We start from the raw sequence: 24,311 nt of genomic DNA, 5'->3' as shown, positions 1-24,311 counted from the left end.
TCCCCACAAGTCATACATTCTTTTTTAAAAATCAGGTAGCGTAAAATATCTCCTAGGTTTTAAGAAAGCCTCAATTCTTATTTCAAGTTTTTGTTCTAGTCAGCACACTGAGTCTTTTATTAAAAGCTGGTATCATAGATAGTCACTGACTTCATAAATTTTATTAGTTGTCCATGTCTTCTTAAGTAAAACTCATTTCAATTAAACAAGATTAGGCTACAAAACATGATATGCCTTAATAAAACTTTCAATACTATGTGCTTCAGAGAAACTTCAAGCCAGCCTACAATGAATTTAATAGGATGCATACCACACATTTTTAACATGGAAGAATGTCTGTGTTATATTTTGGATGAAATAAAGGAACCCTGAATATATATACACACTGATGATGATATATAAAATAAATGTGTGTGTAGAAAAATTCTAGAAGCAAATTTTGTGAAACGTAAAACGCAAAAAATTATCAGTGGCTTTGATTTCCTTCTTTGTATTTTTCACACAACAAATTTTCTAGAAAGGTTCTTGTATAGTTAAAAAAAAACTACACTATACAAATATTCTGTTCTATGACTCCAGCAAAACAACTGATATAATAATAATAATAAAACACTCAGATGCTATTTACAAGGTGTTCTAAAGAGCTTCATTAACAAAATCAACCCTCACAACAACCCTACCAGATAGTCCTTACTATTACTGTTACTGTCCCACCTAACAGCTGAGAAAACTCTTAACAGTGTAATTTTAACTACTTCAGTAGTAGAAAACATTTAAATCTGAATTGTTTTCTTTGTAACTCAATTCACATGGAATACAATTAAAAAGTTTCACAAATGTTTTATGTAACACCTCTTGGCAAGTTCATTGGCTGAATATCATCACTTACTATGAAGTCAATTTACATGAGGTCCCAGAACTTGGAATTAGGTTCCCAAGTGTAAAATTAGCAAAAGCCTAATAGTAATAAATATGACAAGTCATCTGCAGAAGTTACCATTTTTTAAGCACCATGCTGTAAGCTCTTTTAGAGCTTATGTCTACCTTATTACTATATTCTCAGAGCCTGATACAATATTTTACACATGATAGGTGCTTAATAAATATCTGCTGAAGGAAGAAAACAGGTATAATAATATAAATACTAGGTAACTGAGGAATTAGGGAACCAGTCTAATTCAAATAAATGTGACTGAGGTATAATTTCAATAAAGTATATCAGTATTAGCAAACTCAAAAGTTTTAACACAAAAGGCCACATTGTATGTGTGTGTCCAGCTTTAATAAAGAGGACAAGTTAATGTGGAGGCAGAGACATAGAGCCAAAAGTTAAATCTTTATCTGAGGTCTTTTGCTACCTCCCAGGTATAAGTGGACTTGAGCTACATTTTTAGGTATTTTAGGTATAATCCTAAAATGGCGATGACACATATGGATGAAAGTAACCATAAATATCCTTAAGTTGCTTTATTCTGGCTACATATTCACCAAAGAACATTCCCATTACATTCTGATGTCCTACTTAGGTTTGTCAACAGTCAAAGAACATGCTGACCAGTAAATATGACTTTTCTGTTCTATTTAGTAGATGGTTATATCTCTCAAAATACATGAGTAAACTGATACCCCCGCTTCTTGGGATATTAACATGAAATAGTGCCTAAACAATGGATCGAATGTGTTACTGCACTCAAAGTTGAACTGTAAGACACGCAGAGATAAGGATCGAACTCAGGATTGTGGAAATTAATATATTCTGTGAAATCCTATCTAGGGAGATATCTGGCCTTTGAGACATTTCCAGTCAAGGAAAATAAAGAACAGTAAGAAAATATCCAGAAATGTAAGCATAAATACAATGTCATTTATTCATTCAATCATTTAAATAAAACAGTATCAGAAATAACCTTCAGAAAGTTCACTAGTTCTGGATATTTGTTCCAGTTCCCAGCCAAGATGTAATGATTCATCCATACTTTGCTTCTGTGCCATTTCCAAAGTCATATTTTCTTCCATTAATTCTTCAATCTTTTTTCTATCCATATCACGTTCCTTTTTTATTAGCAGAGTAGGGAGAGAAAAGAAAGCTAAGAAACAGTACAATTTCAAGCTAATATCATATTACTTTATAACTTTCAATTATCAGAAACTGTATGAGTTAAATTTTGAGTTCCTTAAAATTTTCACAATTTGAAGCTCTTGATAATAATCAATTATAATTATTACTGCTGGTCATTAAACTGATTAGCTGTCTGACCTCCTTTTAAAGTGATTTTTGGGGACACTGAAAACACTTCTTCATAGTCAGTATATTGTTCTAGTCACATAACAAATGACTTCTGATTCAATGCTAAATTTTAGAAATAGTTGTATTCCTACAGTCTAAAGAAATGTTTACACAATAGCTTATTAGGGTTTTCTGAAAAGAAATAGAAAAATTAATAAATAACACCCCTTTGTAAAAAAGGCAGAAATTTCTACTACTCCTGAACTTACATAAAATCAGGAGCATCTAACTTATTTAGTTCTCACTTTTCAGTTAAGACCTTAAGGACACTAGCTATCCTTATCACTATAGGGAAATCAGATGAATCATAGAATTCTTACTTAGAAGCTACGTAATGGATCTACCTTATACACTTACCATTTCCATATCATGCAGTTTAGCCTTCAGTTGTAAATTCTCTTTTTCTAATTCATGTAATTTATCAGAACGAGCTCGAGTTCCTTCTAATTGGTCTTCCAACATGGTTTTTGTTTCCAATAAAACTTGATTGTCTTCTTTTAATTCCTATAAACATTTCAAGTAAGCTTTATTGGTCACAAATATGTTAATATGATAATTTTTAAAGTTCGGAAACACAAAAATTCTTTGCTGAAAAATAAGACATTAAGCTATCTTTATCAACAGGTCTATGCAAGAGTAAAGGTACTGAGTAACAAATATAGATCAGTTCAGTTCAGTCACTCAGTCGTGTCTAACTCTTTGCAACTCCATAAACCACAGCACGCCAGGCCTCCCTGTCCATCACCAACTCCTGGAGTCCACCCAAACCCATGTCCATCATGTTGGTGATGCCATCCGACCATCTCATCCTCTGTCGTCCCCTTCTCCTCCCGCCCTCAATCTTTCCCAGCATCAGGGTCTTTTCCAATGAGTCAGCTCTTCGCATCAGGTGGCCAAAGTACTGGAATTTCAGCTTCAACATCAGTCCTTCCAATGAACATTCAGGACTGATCTCCTTTAGGATGGACTGGCTAGATCTCCTTGCAGTCAAGAGACTCTCAAGAGTCTTCTCCAACACCACAGTTCAAAAGCATCAATTCTTTGGTGCTCAGCTTTCTTTATAGTTCAATTCAGTTGGTTTCATTTTATTTCCCAGAATTTAAATTATTATGTAAACAGGGAAGGGAGATGGGAGGGAGTTTCAAAAGGGAGGGGATATATGTATACCTATGGCTGATTCATGTTGAGGTTTGACAGAAAACAGCAAAATTCTGTAAAGCAATTATCCTTCAATAAAAAATAAATTAATCTTAAAAATTATGTAAACAAATACTCATTACTTATATTTAGGATGAGTAATACTACTATAATTTCACACGAAATTGTCAGGGTATATATAAATTCCTAAGTCACAAGGATAAGGAACTCAGTATAAGTAGTCTTCTAGATATTTAAGATGCAAATCTACAGAATTGGGGATTAATTTATTTAATGAAATAGATTTAAGTTTCTCTCTACTTGAAAGTGAAGAGTTTGGGGTTTTGAGTAAAATACCAAGACTACAATCAATATTCAAGTAAATCATATATCAAGGCTTTATCAAAAAATACTTTACATAAACATCTTAAAATTCCTATGTATGTTTTGAAGACATGTTCACAAATCTATATTGCTAAGTTATATGCCTGCCATTTATAAGCTGGCTAAGAGAAAGTATATTAAAACAATGGCACACATGAGGACCCCTGAACAGTCCCACACATGCACCCATTTAAAAAAGTATAAAAAGAATTAACAAGCAGCTTATCCTTGCACTCTATTGGGTCTATTTTCTGGTAACATTCAGGCTAAGTTTTAACTTTCTCTTACAATTTCATTGTAAGGAATGAAATAAAACCTCCAATGAATAGCGTCCAAAAATCCCTTTTTACAAGTCTAAACAATATGCTGATCTACCATAAAATAAACACCTGATGGTATTACAGTTTGCTCAATGTTTCAAGAGTTCTTTACATTTATTAAAGTGCATTTTAAATGCATTTTGAAAAAATCGTAACACTTCTAAAGAAAAAAATTGTGAATTGTTTAAATTATGCAACATACCTCAACTCTTGCCTTATAAAATTCAATATCATGTAGTCTCTCTTTATATCTGCTGACTTCACTTTCAAGCTTATCAACTCTGACCGCCTTCTCCCGAAGTGCATCTAATTCATCTCGATACATTCTTGCAGAACGAGCATCAGAAAGCAAATTCATGTTCTAAATATAAACACATACTACTATTTAAAATATTATTCTCTATTTTCAAACTGATAATGCTTAGGTTGTGCAATCTGATGAATTTACAAAAAAACCCCAATGCCTTCTGTACTTTAAAGTGTGAATTTTTGTGGGACGAGAAAGCTGAGTGATTAAGGTGGACAGACTGCTAAAAGTGTGAATTTTCTGGTATAAATATTATACCTTAAGTAATTTATTTTTAACGGGGATATATAAAGTCTTTTTTTTAAACCAAGATTAAGAAATATTTTTAAAATATACACTTCTATACAAATATAAAAACACACACATACACACAAGTTTTTATGTATAATGTTCACTACTAAGATTGTAAAAAATATTCAGGACATTTTAAAATAAGTAAATCTCTTAACATAACTGTTTGCAATGAATTTAAGGTAAAAAGCTAACTTCAAAATACAAGATAGTAAAAATACAGATGAGGCAAACTACTACAAAAGTTGATCATTAGTTACTTTAGAGAAATATTTCTATCCAGATGTTACCAAAATCCTGCTGAGTTTTTTAATACTTCCACATGAATGATAACTTGCATATAATTAGTATACGTCTCTACATCATTTGAAATAAATATTAAAATTCAAACTTTAAAAAGTCCTCCTGCAATCCTTTGAATAACTGAAAGCATGATCCAGAGACATGTGTGGGTCCCTGAAAGCCTTCTGGGGAGTTCATCAGCTCAAAACTATTTTCATAATAATAATAAGACAGTACTTGCTGTTTTCACTCTCATCCTCTCATGAGAATACGGTGGAACTTTCCAGAGGCTACATAGATGACATGTTATTAACTTAACAGACTGAAAGCAGAAACATATGAGAATCTGGTCGTCTTCAATTAAGGCAGGCATTAAATAAAGAGATTTGCAAAAATATAAAAGATTACTATTATTCTAATTTTTTTGTTGTTTTGGAAAATAATGGTTATTTAGTTACCATATAATTTTTACGTTAACATGGAATGGGTTGAGTATTATTTTCAAATGAATTAATAAATATTCTTAAATTACTAGTTTAAATTTCAAATATAGTAAATTCCAATAAAGGGAATTCACATTAAATAATCCTCATTAATTTTTAAGGGTAAAGAAGGGTCTTGAGACAAAAAAAAGATTGAGAATCACTGTTTTAGATGGAACACAAAAAAACCCTGCTACCGAGCAGTGGAACAGCACCCACAAGCATATCTAAAACTAAAGGTTATGATCCCTAGATTCTTTCACCTAGAAAGGCCCCAGATTTATGATCCCACAAGTGAAGCAACCCTGGAATTTAAAATGGCAGGTTAGGGAAAGTAAGAAGAAAGAAATTTTCCAGCCTTATCCCAATCTTCATCATTTATGGCTTAAAGAAGACCTCTTGCACTACCTTCAAATGAAAACAAAACATTACAGAGTAATTAAAAGAAGCAAATTCTTAAACAGTCTTAGTTCATGATGAAAAAACACAAAGCTTCAGAAAAAATAAAGACATTTTAAGAAGTATAAACTCTGGATCTACATGGTAGAAAAAGTGAAAAATTAAAATGCATTCTATTCTATGGAAGTTAACATAAAGCACAATAAGAGAGCAGAGACCGAGGGAAATATACATAAGCAGCACAGTTTAGCAGTAGGGGTGTTCCAGCTGTCAAGTCACAGAAGCCAATACATAAAAAAGGGAAACCTGGAACTGTCCTACTCCTAAGAGGTTCCCTGGAATCTTAGCAAGGTTTGAATAGCACACTGATAGAGAAAAAAGAAAACTCCAAAGTTCTTTCCAGCTTTGATTTCTAGTTTTGGCTCTGGCATTTCTGAAGACAGAAACACTGAAAAAGTCATTACATTTCATTAAACCTCAGTAAGCAATAAAGCAAATGTTGTAAATTATAAGGAGAAAACTCAATTTCCAACTGATCTTATATAATGAAAGTTCCAGGTACAAACCTCTTGTTGCAGCCTTTTTAGCTCTATTTCCAATTGCTCTAGTTCTTGTTTACAGTCCAACAATTGTTCAGTCTTTTCCTCCCTTAAATGCAAAAAAAATTTATTGAATAAAAAACTTTGTGCTTTGAAAACTATGATCATCTGAATATTATCATTATTAAATATCTAATTTAACATAATATTGGTCATGACCTCAAGCTGGGGAAAAAGACAAAGAAATTGGTATTAGGAATTTATATGGTTGGATGTCATCAGACTCACCCTTAAAGTTCTCCAAATGCTAATAACCTCAATGACTAATGTCCTCATAGTTCATAATGTACTTTCTTTTTCTTCATCTCTTCTGTCATTTCCTGATTCCCATCTCCTTTGTCTCTCTCCCTCTCTGTACAGTCACAGACAAATTAGCTGGAAGAGTTCTTAAGCAAGGCAATACTAGCTGGGTCTGAGACTTCAAGGGTCTCTAAACTATTTTCAGTATTTACAATGACCTAAAGAAAATAATACAGTGCCACACAGATATATAAAATCTTTGAATCTCTATTCGTTTCTACCCTGAAGTCTGGACACTTTTGTATTTCTCCTAATACACTTTTTTCATTTTACACTGTGTTCTTTCTAACTCCCATTTTCTATCTCTCCTTTAGAGTCAAGCTCCTCAAAGTAAATCTCCACTCATTGTCTCTACTATCCACCTTCTGTTCTTAAATAATTAAAAATAAATGTTCATTATGTAGAACAATCTGCTTTTGACATCTCATATGTGCTTATATTTAAGTTTTTTCACCAGAGAAAATTTTTATTGATGTATAGCTGATACACAATGTTACATAAGCTACAGGTCATTGTGATTCACAATTTTTAAAAGTTATACTCCATGAAATATTAGCTATATTCCTTGCATTGCTATATTCCTTGCATTCCTGTATCTATAAATCTGTTTTTCTTGTTACATTCACTAGTTTTATTTTTTAGATTCCACATATAATTGGCATCATATAGCATTTGTCTTTGTTTTTTATTTATTTTACCTAGGATAACACCCTCCAAGTCCATCAATGTTGTTTTATTTATTTGGCTGCGTTGAGTCTTAGTTGCTGCACGAGGGATCTTCATTCCATCATGCGGGCTCCCTAGTTGTGGCCTGAGGGCTCTGGAGTGCACGGGCTAAGCAGTTGTAGTGCACAGGCTTAGCTGCTCTGTGGCATGTGGGGTCTTAGTTCCCCAATCAGGGATCAAACCTGTGTCCTCTAGATTTCAAGGTAGATTCTTAACAACTGGACCACCAGGGAAGTCCCATGTTTTTAAAATAGCAAATTTTATCCTTTTTATGACTGAGTAGCATACCATTCTCTCTCTCTCTCTCTCTCTCCCCCCATCTTCTTAATCTAATCATCTGTTGATGGACACAGGTTGCTTCCATATCATGGCAAGTATAAATAATGCTACTATAAACACTGGGGTACATGCATCTTTCTGAACACCATATTAACAAACTGATGAATAAAAACCATATGATCATCTCAGTAGGTGCAGAAAAAGCGCTTTTCACAAAACTCAATACCTGTTTATGATTTAAAAAAAAAAACTCTGCAGAAAGTGGGCACAGAGAATAATAAACTCTATATATGACAAACCCAGAACTAACATCAGACTCAACAGTGAAAAAGCTGAACACATTTCCATTAAGATCAGGAACAAAAAACAATGCCCACTCTTGCCACTTTTATTCAACATAGTCCCAGCCACAGCAATTAGACAAGAAAAAGAAAAGGAATCCAAATTTAAAGGAGGAATAAAAACTGTCACTATCTGCAGATGACATACTACAGATGAAACTGAGCAAGACTCTGTCAGGTCCTTCCAGGTACAAATCTTTTTTGTCCCCCATTTCTTGTTTGTAGGAAATAGACTTCACTCAGCATTCTGACTCCCTGAGATCTAAAGGGCAGATTCAAACTGCTGCTACTCACAGAAGGAAGGGAATGCAGAAACAAAGGAGGAATAGCTGAGGAACAACAGTCCAGCAATAAAGCAGGGTTCTGATTCTTCCTCAAGGAATATATGTAACAATATCTTTGAGCTTTTCTGCAGGAACTAAGGCCTCCAACTCAGGTGGAGAATGGTGCTCAGAGAATGTGCTCAGCCTGAAGCACAGCCTCAGAGTTGGTTTTTGGACACAAGTCCGCCTTCCCCCTAGGTTGCTGGCCTCCTAAATAAAGCAACCTTTCTTTTCCAAGCAAAAGTTCTCTCTTAAGTATTGGCTTTTGAGCATCAAACCTAAGCTCAGCAACATAGACAGAAAATCCAAAAGATGCAACCAGAAAATTATTGTTGGAGTTCATCAACAAATTTGGTAAAGCTGAAGGATACTAAATCAACATACAGAAAAATCTGTTGCATTTCTACACACTAACAATGAACTATTAGAAGAGAAATTAAGGGAATAATCCTATTTATCTTCACATTAAAAAGAATAAGATACCAAGGAATAAATCTACCTAAAGAGGTAAAGGACCTATACTCAGAAAACTACAATATACTGATGAAAGAAACTGACGATGACACAAACAGAAGGAAAGATACACTGTGTTCTTGGATTAGAAGAATTCATACTGTTAAAATGGCCATACTATCCAAGGCAATCTACAGATTCAATGCAAACCCTATCAAAATACCAATGCATTTTTCACAGAACTAGAACAAATCATCTTAAAACTTGTATGGAAACACAAAAGATCCAAATAGCCAAGACATTTGTGAGAAAGAACAGAGATGGAGGAAGCATGTGCCTCAATCATATCGTTGAGGCTGTACTACAAAGCTCCAGTAATCAAATACAGTATGGTACTGGCCTAGAAACAGACACAAAGATCAGTGGAACACAATAGGAAGCCCAGAAATAAACCCATGCATTTAAACTCAATTAATCTACAACAAAGGAGGCAAGAATATACAATGAAGAAAGACAGTCTCTTTAATAAGTGAAACTGGAAAAATTGTGGACAGCTACATGTAACAGAATGAAATAAGAACATTCTCTAACACCATATACAAAAATAAACTCAAAATAGATTAAAGACCTAAATTCAAGACTGGAAACCATAAAACTCCCAGAAGAAAACGCAGGTAGATACTTTTTGACATAAATTGCAGCAATATTCTTTAGGGATCAGTCTTCTAAAGCGAAGGAAATAAAAGCAAAAATAAACAAATGCGATCTAATTAAATTTAAAAGTGTTTGCACAGCAAAAAGGAAAAGATAACTTACTGAAAGGGAGAAAGTATTTGCAAATCATATGACTGATAAGGAGTTAATATCCAAAATATATAAACAGTTCATCTAACTCAAATATCAAAAAATATCACACATCAAAATATCAAAAAAACACAAAACCCAATTAAAAAATGAGCTGAAGATCTGAGTAGACATTTTTCCCAAAGAGGATATGCAGATGACCAAAAGGCACATGAAAAGATGCTCAAAATCACTAATCATCAGGGAAATGAAAGTCAAAAACACATTAATATATCACCTTACAGGTGTCAAAGGACCGTCATCAAAAAGAACACAAATAACAAACACTGGTGAGGACGTGGAGAATAGGGAATCCTTGTACAGTCTTGGTGGGAATGTAAATTGGTATAGCTGCTGTGGAAAACAGCATGGCGGTTTTTCAGAAAACTAAAATCAGAACTACCATATGACCTAGCCAATTCCACTCCTGGGCATATATCTGGGGGGGAAAAAAAAAAAGCAAAATACTAATTTGAAAAGATACATGCACATGCTTACTTTTGTTGTTATTATCTATTTACTTATTTATTTTTGGCTGTGCTGGGTCTCTGTTGCTGCACAGGCTTTTTTCCGCTAGTTGCCACGGGCAGGAGCTCTTCAGTTGAGATGCACAAGCTCTCATTGCAGCGGCTTCTCTTGTTGTGAAGCACGGGCTCTAGGGCACTTGGGCTTCAGTAGTTGCAGCACAGGGGCTTGGGAGTTGCAGCTCCCGGACTCTAGAGTAGTTGTGGTACATGGGCTTAGTTGCTCCACAGCACGTGGGATGTTCCTGGATCACAGATCAAACCCGTGTCTCCTGCACTGGCATGTGGATTCTTTACCACTGAGCCACCAGGGAAGCCCTGGCTTATGTTATTTTTTTTCTTTAGAAACCCATTTTTAATGGAAGAATATTCCCACTGACAGAAGAATCATAATTTACTCATTAAATGGATTCCAATTTTCACTGTAATGAATGATGTTTTGGCAAATAAAATCATTATAAATAAAACCCTGTATATTTTAGGATAGATTTCTAAAAGTATATTACATGTTTAAAGGTTCTTGATATTTACTGTCAAATTGCCTTGCAGACAGGTCACTATCAATTCATAATGCAACTAGCAGAGGATAAAAGTGACTGTACGTGAAACAATTTAACAACTGAAAAATGCTGTTATTGTTTTAATTTAAATTTATTTGAATATTATGAAAGGCTAGTTTTCTTATTGTGCCATTAAAATTTCTTCTGATGAAAAGTTACTACAATTTTGTAATATATAAGATATTTCTTACAGATATTTCTTTGCAAAAAGTTAAACGCTTTTTTTTGAGGGTGGGGGACTGCACCACATGGCCTGTGGGATCTTAGTTCCCTGAAGAGAGACTGAACCCAGGCCCTCAGGAGTGAAAGCGTGGAGTCCTAACCACTGGACTGGCAGGAAATACCCTGTTAAATGCTTTTTTAAAAATTAAAAACAAATTTTTTTATTGTGGTAACATATTTATATCACATAAAATTGGAATTTTAACCATTTTAAAATGGTTAATTTAAAATGTACAGTTCAGAAGCACTAATTACATTTACAATGTTAAACTATCACCACTGCATACTCCCAAAACATTTTCATCACCCTGTTGAGAAATTCTATACTCTTTAAGCAATAACTCTCCAATTTATTTTCTATCTCTCTCAATTTGCCCATAAAAGATATTTCATTTAAGTAGAATTATTAAAATTTATCCTTTTATCTGGCTTATCTCACTTAGCAAGCTGAGATGGCTCATCTCATGGCTCATTCCATGGCTCATCCATGTTGCAGCAGCATATCAAAATTTCATTTTTTATGGCTGAATAATAATACACTGTGTGCCCACAAGCACATTTTGTTTATCTGTCCATTTGTTCATGGCCATTGGGTTGTTTCTACTCTTCAGCTGTTGGGAATAATGCTTCAGTGAACAATGGCATGCCAGTATACGTTTGAGCTTCTGTTTTCAATTTTAGAGGCATATACATACGTGTGGAACTGCTAGATTATATAAAAATTCTATATTTAACTTTTTGAGGAATATTTTAACACTTTTAATACACTTATTTTTTTCTGGATGTTTACATATTTAACATTTTTTAAATACAAACAGAGCAACCACTTTTGTGCAAAATTCTTCCCCACCAAGAGTATATGAACACATACTCATCTAAACTTGGAGAAGGAAATGGCACCCCACTCCAGTACTCTTGCCTGGAAAATCCCATGGACGGAGGAGCCTGGTGGGCTGCTGTCTATGGGGTCGCACAGAGTCAGACACGACTGAAGCGACTTAGCAGCAGCAGCAGCATCTAGGCTAGTTTCTTCATCGTGATTTTGTTTTTTACATTTAGCTCTTTAATCCATCTGAAATTCACTTTGGAGTATGTGAAGTATGAATTTAATTACTGGAATTTCCAAAAGAGTTACCCAGGAGGATCTACACTTACTAATAAAATAATCCCTTTTTGCACCCATTTGACCATTCTATCTACAGTGATGAGGCTTCCATTCACATCTTCCCACTGACACTATTTATCACAGTCAGTCAGTCACTTATTGCCGAATCCAACACATTATTTTCAGATCTTTGAGAAACTTAATGCAGTTCATGCCAGTCTTCTTAATATGCTTCTCCTTTGGTTTCCATGACTGTACACTCTTAGGATTTTCTAGTTCTCAATATATTAATTCTCTGATTCTTTTGCTGATCTCATGTTTTGTGCCTATCTTTTGGCTAACAATTATCAAGTTCTCATTATCTGTGCCACACACTTGTGCTATGCATTTTACACTCTGCCAAGCACTTAATCCTCACAAGAACTCTAAAGAAGTAGTAGGTCATGACTGCAGCTTACATTTGTTGAGCGCTTATGTAATACACACTGTTTACTTACATATTTACCTCACATAACAACCCTACAAGTAAGCACTAATATTATTCCCATTTAACAGTCTAGGAAACTGAATAGCCTTAGAGTTTCAGTAACTTGGCCACAGTCACTCAGTTAGGAAGTGTTGAGAGCCAGGATTCACATTTTAGAATGCCTCTAAAGCTCATGCACTTAATTATTTGCTCTACCTGTCATTTTGTATATGAAGAAACTGAGTAATGTGGGTAATAAATGGTGGCATCTACCTTTAACCACTTAAACACCTTTCTAATGTTTGTATTCTTCAGATTATATTCTTCACATTCTTCATGCTCATGGGCAGTCTGATCCATTCCAAAGGTTTCAATTACGACTTACGTGCTGCTGCATATATTATTATTCTGCACGAGTATACTAATGATCTGAAATCTCTACTCTGCATCATGGGCCAGATAGTCAATTATCCAATTGATCATCTCCACAGAAATATTTCAAAGGCACCTCAAACTAAATATGTCAAAACTAAACTTGTCTTTTACATTAATAGTATTCCTCTCTCTTATGTTCCCTGTCTGAACGAACGGCATCACCATCCAGACAGACACCACTTGTAGGAAACTAGGAATTATCCTGCAGACCCTACTTTCTTCCTTAACATCTCCTCTTCAACCTCATCATTAAAACCCTGGATCAGGCCCACACCACTTCTTGCCTGGACTGTCCTTCAATCTATCTTTACAATGACACCAGAATTTATTTTTCCAATTTGAATACTCACTAAAGATCAGCTACTAGGTTGATACCTGTTTATTAAAACAGAAATCTGTTTTTAGACTGCTCTCCTATACAAAAAAAAAATCTTCAGTTGGCCCCAACTGTTTAATATTCAAATTTCTCAACACTGCATACATGACATTTTACTTATCCACTCCATCATTTCCAACTTCATTTCCCCATGTCCCTCTTTATGTTCTATTGCTTCTGTTTCTTCCACTTATAATACCCATCTGAGCCTTAACTTAGTTAATTGCCTAACATCAGGTGAAATGTTACTATCTCTATGAACTCTGACACCACTCCTTTTTCTCTCCCAAGTCAAAAGTGAATAAAATTCACTTACTCTCAACTGTGGGGTACAAAGATTTCTAACACACCTCCAGTTTTCATGTAATTTCATGACGGACAGGGAGGCCTGGCGTGTTGTGGTCCATGGGGTCGCAAAGAGTTGGACACGACTGAGTGACTAAACTGAACTGATTAAAAGTTTATCTCAAAATTCAACTTAAAAATGGGCAAAGGAACTGAATAAACATTTCTCCAAAGAAGATATACAAATGGCCAGTAAGCACATGAAAAGAGATTCAACATTATTAGTAATAATGGAAATGCAAGTCATATCTATGGTTATAATAAAAGGGTATAAAATAACAGGTATTGCTGAGGATGCAGAGACACTAGAGGCCTCATACTATGCTGGTGGTGCTGTAAAATGGTACAGCCCAGTTTGACAGTTCCTCAAAAGGTTAAACGCAGAGCTACTATATGACCCAGAATTTCCACAATTCAGTAAATACCCAAGATAAATGAAAATATATTTCTAAAAAAAATACACACAAGAATGTTCATAGGAGCATTATTTAAATAGCCAAAAAGTTAAATAAATAGTCAAAAAGTAGAACACAATCCAAACGTCCATCAACTCATAAATGAGTAATCAAAATGCAGAATGTCCATAAAAGAGAGTATTATTCAACCATCAAAAGGAACGAAGTACTGCTATATAGTACAACATGCACGAATCTTGACAACATTATGGTAAGTGAAAGAAGCCAGAAATAAAAGGCCACATAATGTATGATTCCATTTATATATATGAAATGTCTAGAATAGACAAATCTATAGAAATAGGAAGTATATTAGTGGTTTTGAGGAGCCAAAGACCAAAGGTAATGTAGTGACTGTTGACGGGTATGCAGTTTCTTTCTGGGGTGATGAAAATGTCTTAGTATTAGATGGCATGGGATGATTGCAAAACTCTAAGAATAAACTAAAAATCACTGAATTGCACACTTTAAAAGGTTCAATTTTCTGATATATGAATTATATTTCAATAAAACTTTTTTTTTCCTAAAAAAAAAATAATTTGCGTGAGAGAAAAACTCTTTGGAACCATGGGATCCATGGAGACAAAGAGAATTATTAAAAGAAGCATTTGATAGTGTTAACTATTGCATAAAAGTGAAATTTATAAGGAATTACTTCTTCCATCCAAACTGCAAATTACACTTTTACTCTGTATGTCAATAAATTGAAAGCAACTATATCATGATGTACCACCCACAAGTATGCTATCAATCTGCATGTTCTTATTACAATTATTTATTTCCATTAGGTATAAGGCAACCTAAACTATTTTTATCTGTCTAGTGATTCCACACTTCCATCACTTTAGTAAAGATCTATCCCAACAAAAACACTTAAAACAGATGTTAACAGAAGAAACCCATGAAGGAACATATTTTCAAAGGACAACAAAAGATATAGATAGTATTTGATGTAATGCTAGTTACTAAGAAAACTTGCTATATCTGGCATATTTATTTATTCATTAAAAATATTCATTTATATTTTCCAGTCAGCATGAGACCAAATTTTACTAATCTCTTTAAGTTGTCTGGAATTTTAATAACACTATGCTCAAGTAAATTTTATTTTAAAATCAAATTCTAATATAGTGCAAAATGTTAAATGAATTCACAGCCATCACTGCAGTTCTAATTACACGCTTTATCTAAAGACTGAAGAAGATTGTGCTAAATTATACGGAACGAACTAGTGTTCACTGTTTAGGCTATCCATTAACTGCCAGTCAAACTAATAACAGCAATCTCTTCCCTAATTTTCATGGCGCAGCTGTTTATAGAATATCTTGGGCGTATTCACTTCAACAGATACATAATACTGCAGACATTCACAATGAAAGCTGTATTTTCTTGTTTTCAAATTTTCCTATGGACTGTATATTTTTTCTACCTTGCACATTCAACCACTTTCTTAAAACTAACTGCTTTAAACAATCAATAAATAAACTTAGTTGCTATATGGTGGTTTTAAATTTAAAATCTATACCCCAAAGCCTAAATTCCAAGAAAACAAAACCTCCTCAAAAAAAGGAAAAAGCCTATAACACACAACTCCATTGTTTTTTAAAGTGCAATATAAAAAAATCTTCAGCAGAGACTGGTTGTGTCTTTACAAGTTATTCACCAATGTGACATTTATACTGATTTTCCTGTAATAGTTTTTGAAAGTTAAATAAATATTAATTATATCAGCACTAACCAATCTGAATATTTACCTTTTTTAAGTATGTGACTCAGGCATTTCAATTACTCCATGCAGAAGATACACAAAATTATTTTTCTGTAATACTGTACACCGAAATTCATTTTATATTAATTTTAAAAAAGCTAAACTTAACAATCTGTATCAGTGGTTGTCAGTATTTTGGATTTCATGGAATGAAAAAATAAAAAAATTAAGCAGACCTCAATTTGCCAAGGAAAAACATTATTTTATAAAAGAAAGGACATCCTAACACTAGAAGAATAGGAAGTACACAGATACAGGATAAGGGGCATCCTTTAAGTTGATAAGACTCAGCATTAAGAAAACTTTATGATAGTGTCTTCATTTTGACAAATCCTGAAAACTGTGACACAGCCTAGCAACTGGGAACCACGCATCTATATTTCATAAGCCTAAAAACATTGCATTTAGGTCACCTTTGCAACCATATAAATTCAACGAGCCTTGAAAAGCAGCAACTTACAATTCCTGCCTAAGCCTTCTTATCTTGGCCTTAGCATCTGCCAGCTCCACTGACAGATGTTGTCGACTTTCTGTTCGCTTCATGCCTGGAGAACCACAAGGTGACTGTGCAGATGAAGAGGCATGGGGTAGAAAATGAAGACCATCCCGCTCTTCAGAGAGTTCTACAATAGTCTAAGGAAACAGAAATCACAGAAGCACTTTTAGTATTTTACATATCAGAGAATCAAATATACAACACTAGTCACTAAGTCTAAGTATTATACTACAATATCAGAAAGAATCCATTGCTCAAAAATGTCTTATTTATTTAATATCTTTATCATTAATGGTGAACTTTTTGTTTTTTGACTATGCCACACAGCATGTGGGATCTTAGTTCCCCAACCAGGGATCAAACCCACACCCCTTGCATGGTGACTTAAAGATAGCACCGCCAGATAAATCCCTAACTTTGACAGATTTAGCTGTCATTTTTTAAAAAGTTTCATTCAACAGTACATGGTTGAGTTATTCAGTAGATAACACAAGAACAAGACAATACTTTTTTCCTTTCCCAGTGTTTTAACAAAAATTAATAAATTGTGGTAAAATGCATAGAACAAACAGCAACTGTTGGAAAGGCATAGAAGATTTGTTGACACAGTAAAGGAATTAAGATTAGTATGTCTGTAACTGTTCTGTCCAACACAGTAACCAATAGCACAAAAGGCTAATTCCAAGTTTAACAAATTAAAAATATAGTTCCTTAGCCTCCTTTACTAGAACATTACTCCTATATCACCATTCATATGCCTGAACCTCCAATCACTCAACTCTCCCCTTCTGCCCAGTCAAATGGATTATTCTTGACTACCCTAAAGTTCTTACTTGGCCTGAAACTGCAATTAGCCTGTTAAATGTCACCCTAACTTTCTAATTTAACACTACTATGTCATTCTTTGACTATGGTTCGTTCACTCTTCGGGAAAAAACAAAAGGAAACAAATATTTATAGAACTCCCAGCTAGAGAATTTTCCAACAAGATCCCATCCAATACTATACTTGGCAATAAAGGCTTTAATCTATTTTATACATAAAGAAACAGGCACATATAGATTAAATAACTTAAAGTCACACACAAATATAACACAAATTCAAATTCAAGTCTGACTTAAAATGCTAAGTCATTTTCCTTACCTACTGTCAATTTTTCTATTCCTGTTCCAAGGTGATAAAGAACTCTAAAAAATACAAAACAAATAAAATACAGCCCTACTACAGAAGTTGTCATCCACTTTCAATTAAGCTCTTTCCAATGCCCATCAATTCTTTCACTGAAAATCTTGATGATTTCCTGGCAAAATTTTCCCATAAAGGCAGATGTAAATATATTCCCTTTTCTCTACATAAGCCCCCAACTGCAAACTGCTATCATCATTTCCAACAAATGAACTCTCCTTCAATTTGTCAAAGAAACAAAACCACCTGCAATAAATTCCTCCATTTTTATGCATCTCTTATTCCCAACACATATTCCTTACTTCTGTAACATTTTCAGTTTCTCTCTTCCTATTGCTTTTTTCTCCTTGTCCTTCAAAGACATACAAGCTTCTACTATCTGGGGGCGGGGGGGGGAATCACATTTTCCCCTTTATTATCCTTCTATTTCTCCCTCAATGCTACGTTTGAAGGATGGCTTGCTCACTGACACTACTTCATCTTGTCTATCTACTTAGTATGGCCAGCCCAACTCCACTGTCTCTGTGAACGGCGCTACTAATTTCCACAGCAGCCCAAGCTCAAACTTCACGGAGTCAGCTTTTATTTGCCTATTTTCTTACTGTCTCAATTATCTTTAATATCGCCTTGTAACATCTCTTGTCTTTAACAAAAGCACCTGCATACATGTGTGTGTGCCTGTGCTCAGTCATGTCTGATTCTTTATGACTCTTTGGACTGTAGCTCGCTAGGCTCCTCTGTTCATGGGATTTTTCAGGGAAGATTACTGGAGTGGGTTGCCATTTCCTCCTCCAGGGGATCTTTCTGACCCAGTGACTGAACTTGCATCTCCTGTGTCTCCAGCATTTGCAGGCAAATTCTTTACCTGTGAACCATCAATACCTGCATATAGTAATTACTAAATATCTGTTTCATACACAAACTAGAACTTAATTACATGCCACCTTATTTTTCATTTAAATGTGCTTTTTGAAAATAAATCAGATACAACCTTCCTTATACTTCCTGTGTATCCCTGATGTTATCCAGCATAGTAGTGAACACAAAAAGTTGCTCAAGAATATTTAATTGAATTATTCACAAAACAGAAAACTCAAGAAAAGTACTGAAGATACATATTACATTTGAAATTAGCAGGTGGTAAAATTAAAGTATATCAACAATTTCCAGTTGTAAACAAACAGCACAAAAGATCTATGGATGCAAAATATTTTTTAAAAAGAAAGAAACTATGGGGAGGGAGGGAGGAGGGGGATTTAGGATGGGAAACACATGTAAACCCATGGCTGATTCATATCAATGTATGGCAAAAACCACTACAATATTGTAAAGTAATTAGCCTCCAACTAAAGTAAACAGTAAAAAAAATAAAATAAAAAGAAAGAAATCTAGTATTAAGAATTAAGAGAGTACCCAGAGGTACTTTCCATTTTGCCTTTTCTCTAATAATGGTAGTTTCTTGATCTCAAGAACTCCAAACATTTTCAAAAAGTCTGATAGGAAATGTTATTAAGGCATACTTTTAATTTCTGAAAAGCTTTATCTGATCCTTCCAATCTTAGATATTCCACTATCAGTTGCAAGTAATATCTTTCTTCTTCAAATTCCTATAGTACAGCATTTCAGAGAAGGAAATGGCAACCCACTCCAGAATTCTTGCCTGGAGAATTCAATGGACAGAGAAGCCTGACGGGATCCAGTCCATGGGGTCGCAAACAGTCAGACACGACTGAGCAACTAACTCACAAATACAGTATAACATTTAGATATATGTCTCTTTTTTTGGTACTTGTCACCAAGTTTTATTACAGTTACCTCACTTATTAAAATAATTTCCCTATTAGATTGTAACCATCTTTGGTTCTTCTTTGAAAGTCTGTTGCTCTCACATACTCTAGTAAAAGTTCTTACAAAAAGCAGGTATTTAAAAAAAAAAAAAGCAGGTTATTTATCAATATATGTTGACGAATGAACATATGATACAACAAGGCTAAAAATTTCGGGTGACAATAATTACAGAATTCATCATTAAGGAAAAGTATCAGAGCAGAGATTTAGGCAAAGGTATTATAAAGGTTAGGATCACAAGTGTTGGAGTTAGAATGGGCAAGTCACCTAACTTCTCTGAACTTTAGAATCTTCATCTATAAAATGAGATTATTGTGCAGATGTACTAAAATTAAGTACACAATAAATTTACAATACAAAGCTTGGCCTAAAGAGTGACAATAAATATTTAGTTTTTAGTAAAAGGAGAACATCCTGCTGGAGTTTAGTAAAAGAAGATCCTGGCCTGGGAAGATCCTGCTGGAGAACATGCTACCCACTCCAGTATTCTTGGACTTCCCTGGAGGCTCAGATGGTAAAGAATCTGCCTGCAGTGCAGGAGACCCAGGTTCAAATCCTGGGTTGGGAAGATCCCTTGGAGAAGGGAACAGCTACCCACCCCAGTATTCTGGTCTGGAGAATTCCATGGACAGAGGAGCCTGGCAGGCTACAGTCCATAAGATTACAGAGTCTGACACGACTGAGCCACTTTTACTTTCAAAAGGAGATGACTGAAGAGATTCTTGTTTCATAGCATTAAGAAAAAAAAAAAAGTATAATTAAAAACAAATTATACTTTCTAGATCAAAGTGAAACAATGATGACAAAAGATCAATAAAAACAGAGAAAAGGGCTCTGTTCTGACAAGGGGGAGCACCCCCTGTGGACAGCCTGTGGCTGCCCAATTCTGGCCATGCCAACAAATGGAGGATTGAGTGCTAGGATACCCACTTGAACTCCCAGTGTGAGGACTACTGCCCGCCAGGAGTGTTTTTACTAAAACAGTAAAAAGATACTGATATAAAAAAGTAGATACGGCATATGGTTCAAGGCTGACTGAAAATGAAGTGATATGAGTATCTCAGGGTAGGTTTCATATATACTAGGAATGTTTTGAAACTCATTCTTTTCTTCCTTTGGTCTCACTGTCTTAAATTTTTTAAAAATTTAGCTGTTGCTTTAAAAAACATTTATTTCCTATATGTTCTTCTCTTCTAAAGCCATAAGAAAAGCTAAAAATTCCCATCAGAAATGAATATATTTTATAGAGCAATGAGAAAGCTTTTTATTCCAAAAACATCTCTAGAAATTTCTCCTATATAGTCTTTCATTAGTCCCAAGACTAATCAAATTCTCCATAAATAAACTCAAATCTGACTCTCTCGTGTAAACTGAACGACTGATCAAAGTTTCACAACCTCCAGAATGACAACAGTATTTTGGTCTGCTATTAAGAAAATATTACTCACCACCACATGCACTAACGTCTAGACGTCTCTAAAAATTATAAACTGATCTCAAAGAATGCAACCAAAAAGTCTGGTGCAATTTTACTCGTTTTAAAAGCAAAGTGCTTTCTTAAAAGAGCTTATAATAATTCTTTTTTAAAAATCACACCTCATTATACTGCTACAAAAATTTGAGACCTTTTGAGGGACATTTTATTCAGAACACCTGTTATTCTCCTTTTATTAACACATTTTTTACAGTCTCAAAATGTGGCAATGAAACTACAAAATTAATCAAATTCTTAAACCTTGAAAAAGCAATGGTTTTTCCACTTATATCAACGATATTTTTAGTTTTATACTGTTGCCAGAACCCTGGTTTCATACTTGCTGCCAGAACTATAGGGATAAGTTTTTAAAAAAACACAGAAGAACAAAATCAGAGTAATTTAAAAGGAAGGGGAAAAGAAAATCAAATTGCAATATGTTTACTTTGGGGGTCTTATGCATCCTTTCTGGTTCCTGTGTTACACAAAACACGTAGTACCACATTAACTGTCCCTAAGAAATAGATGATCAATTCTCAAAAATCTCTTAAGTTTTTTGGAAGGGAAACTTTCATAATATACTAAAAGAAATTTACAAACCTCTGAATGTTCATCTCTCTCATCTATAAGCCTTTTTAGATGCAATACCATATTTTTCAAGAGTGGTTCTATTTCCTCCTGAGACATATCAGTCACTTCCATCCATTGTAGATCAAACACATTTTCCTGATTATGGGTTACCTTTAGAAAGCAAACAAAATAAATAAATAGCTAATATTTAAAAATAAATATTAGTACATTAAGTTAAATATTATATATCCCATATAATAAAAATATGAAAAGTAAATATGTCTAAAGACATTTGAAATTAACGAATGCTGAAAAAGCTTCTACTAAAAATTATTTTCGCTAAATATAATCTTTAACTGAATTTATTTTTATCTTCTAACTAAAAAATAAGATTTAATTCAAGGCATTCCTAAGGAAAGGTAATACTATTATTTCTGACAACTGCTTTAATAGAATCAATTGATCATTTCCTTAGATAAGACTAAATTAACTGTAACTGAAACCAAAAGCAAAAGTTTTTTCTAATCCCATTGCACTTTTATTCTTGAAAAGCAAAGTTTTTACAGATTCTGAGGTGACACTATCACAGCACCTTAGGAGAAAAGGACTCCTAATAAAGATTTTTAAAAGAATGGAGAAGTTATATAAGTGAAATACTTATTTCTTGTTTTCCATTTCTCACTGTGATTCTGATATTTTGCTTTAACTTTCACAATAAACACAAAAATAACACTTTCGAGAATGGTGGCAAATTCAGCAACTTGTGGCACTCAACATTTATTCAAAATAAAATACAAATCACAAAGTTAATGAAACATATATAAGTGGAAACTACCAACAAAACTGTATCTTGTTGCATACTAATATGCTTACTGTTGACAATATTACTGACAAGAAAGCAGAGTTCTATGAACATTAACTAACAGAAAAGATGACATATGGAACACACAGTGATTTAAATAGAGAATATTTAAGTACAACTCTTCCCCCTTCCATTTCCTTAGTTCTCTCCTTAGTTCTCCTTAGTTCTCTCCATCAACGTGTAAAATTTAACACACTGTAGTTCTAAAAACTAATAAGTACACAAGATTAAAAGCCCAAGACTAGACAGATGCAGAAATAGCAGCTTTAAAAAAAAATCTTAACAAATATTAACTTCAATTATTTGACAGTGCACATTATGCCCTACATTTAGGTTTTACATGGATGTTACAAATCACTAATGTATTTATAATTCAAGCAATATCTTCAATAGACATTCTGCTGTGCCCATTCATTAAAACAAAATCACTGGAGTGACATAATACATTACCTTAGCTCACTTTAATTTGAATTATAGGCAGTGATCCACTTTATGCTGTTTCCATTCACTATATCATGCATGCTATGCTAACAAAGAAATATACATTCCTCAGATAGCACTTTCTGCCTATATCCCTATGGATAAAGTCAACAATACATCTGTAGTCAGCACTGTGCCATTAGAGATGATTCACTTAAGAAGCTATGTCTAAAGAAAAGAGGACGATTTGCCTAAAAGCAGAGTGCATCTATATTTAACTTTTATTTATTCTTGCTTAAGTTATGACTTTAAGTATCTGGGTAGATATACAAATATAATGTATGACGGGTTTCATAAAAAACACATAAACATTTTATACAGATTATTACCTCTTGAATATGTGCGGCAACTGCTGCTTTCGTATCAAAATCTAAACCTTGAATTCTTTCAATAAATTCTTCTTTTTTCTGACACTAAGGGAAATGAATAGAACAATCACTCATACTTTATAGGGTATAGTTGTTAATATGTTGTAAATAAGTAAAAACTCATTAGGCTAAAAAGCTTGGCTATAATTAGGGTTTAAACAGCACAATGAGGGTTTTGTTGTGCATTTAAAGGATGCCTCTAATATACTTACCTAATAAAAAGATTAAAATTTAGAAATATTTATTTAAAAAGTAAGGTACTGAAAATCCATATTACTTGTATGCTGAAAAGTTCTAAAGCAGGTAATTATTACACAATTCATGTGAGGTCAGTACAATATTATTATGCTAACTTTACAAACAGAGAAGTAAAGAATCAAGAACTTGTTTCAGGGAGGATAAGTTACTTGCCAAAAAACACAGTGAGTCAGTGGCAGAATTCGGAATATAGCCAAAATGCTCAGTCAGTCTTTGGCTGTCATCAAACAACACAGCCTTTCTTCTTAGAAAAAAAAATTCTAAACAATTTTTACTTCAAGCTTACAATTCATTCTCACATCTTTATCCTATCAATCTCAATGAAAGAAATCTCTTTTTGTGGCCCAGTTCAACACATATAAGATAATACAATAAATATTTGATTTGTTTCTAACACAAAGTTACCAGGGGCAAAATTTAAGAATGTATATACCAAGTACACAAGTAGCAAGTGGAATAAAGGCAGCAATTCTTCATTGTGTACATTAAAAAAAACTTGATATAAACTAAAAATGTTACAATGCAAACCGTATCTTTTCCTTTTCAGTCAGTACTGAATAAGAGCTTAACATGCATCTTACTGTTTTACTCTGTCTTCGCCCTACATCTCTTATACTGCAATCCAACTGTTTGTATAACTGTATTTTTACAGCTACCAAATGAGAAGTGCATACAAAATAGACAGCACTGCCTTGACTAGCTTAGTTGCATCTTTTGGGCCAATTACTGAACTCCTAGTGAAAGCACTAAACTCAAAAAAG

General features: G+C 33.9%; 1 protein-coding gene across 6 annotated transcripts in view; it reads right to left on the bottom strand.

The window, feature by feature from the left end:
- The window catches only part of CCDC88A (coiled-coil domain containing 88A), a 111,513-nt gene that overhangs the window by 49,927 nt on the left and 37,275 nt on the right, over window positions 1-24,311 (bottom strand). For all 6 annotated transcript variants that reach the window (XM_065929260.1, XM_065929261.1, XM_065929264.1 and 3 more), the window contains exons 6-12: window positions 23,254-23,337; window positions 21,613-21,753; window positions 16,470-16,642; window positions 6,456-6,537; window positions 4,331-4,489; window positions 2,645-2,791; window positions 1,908-2,052 (exon numbers count right to left, since the gene is read on the bottom strand). In XM_065929260.1, coding sequence (XP_065785332.1) covers window positions 1,908-2,052; window positions 2,645-2,791; window positions 4,331-4,489; window positions 6,456-6,537; window positions 16,470-16,642; window positions 21,613-21,753; window positions 23,254-23,337 — 931 coding nt within the window. The remainder of the gene's footprint in view (window positions 1-1,907; window positions 2,053-2,644; window positions 2,792-4,330; window positions 4,490-6,455; window positions 6,538-16,469; window positions 16,643-21,612; window positions 21,754-23,253; window positions 23,338-24,311) is intronic.

The sequence above is a fragment of the Muntiacus reevesi genome, chromosome 3 (genome assembly GCF_963930625.1).
Source record: "Muntiacus reevesi chromosome 3, mMunRee1.1, whole genome shotgun sequence".
Taxonomy (NCBI): Eukaryota; Metazoa; Chordata; class Mammalia; order Artiodactyla; family Cervidae; genus Muntiacus; species Muntiacus reevesi.
Note: the sequence above shows the minus strand (reverse complement) of the source record. Positions and strands in the feature narration are given on the sequence as shown.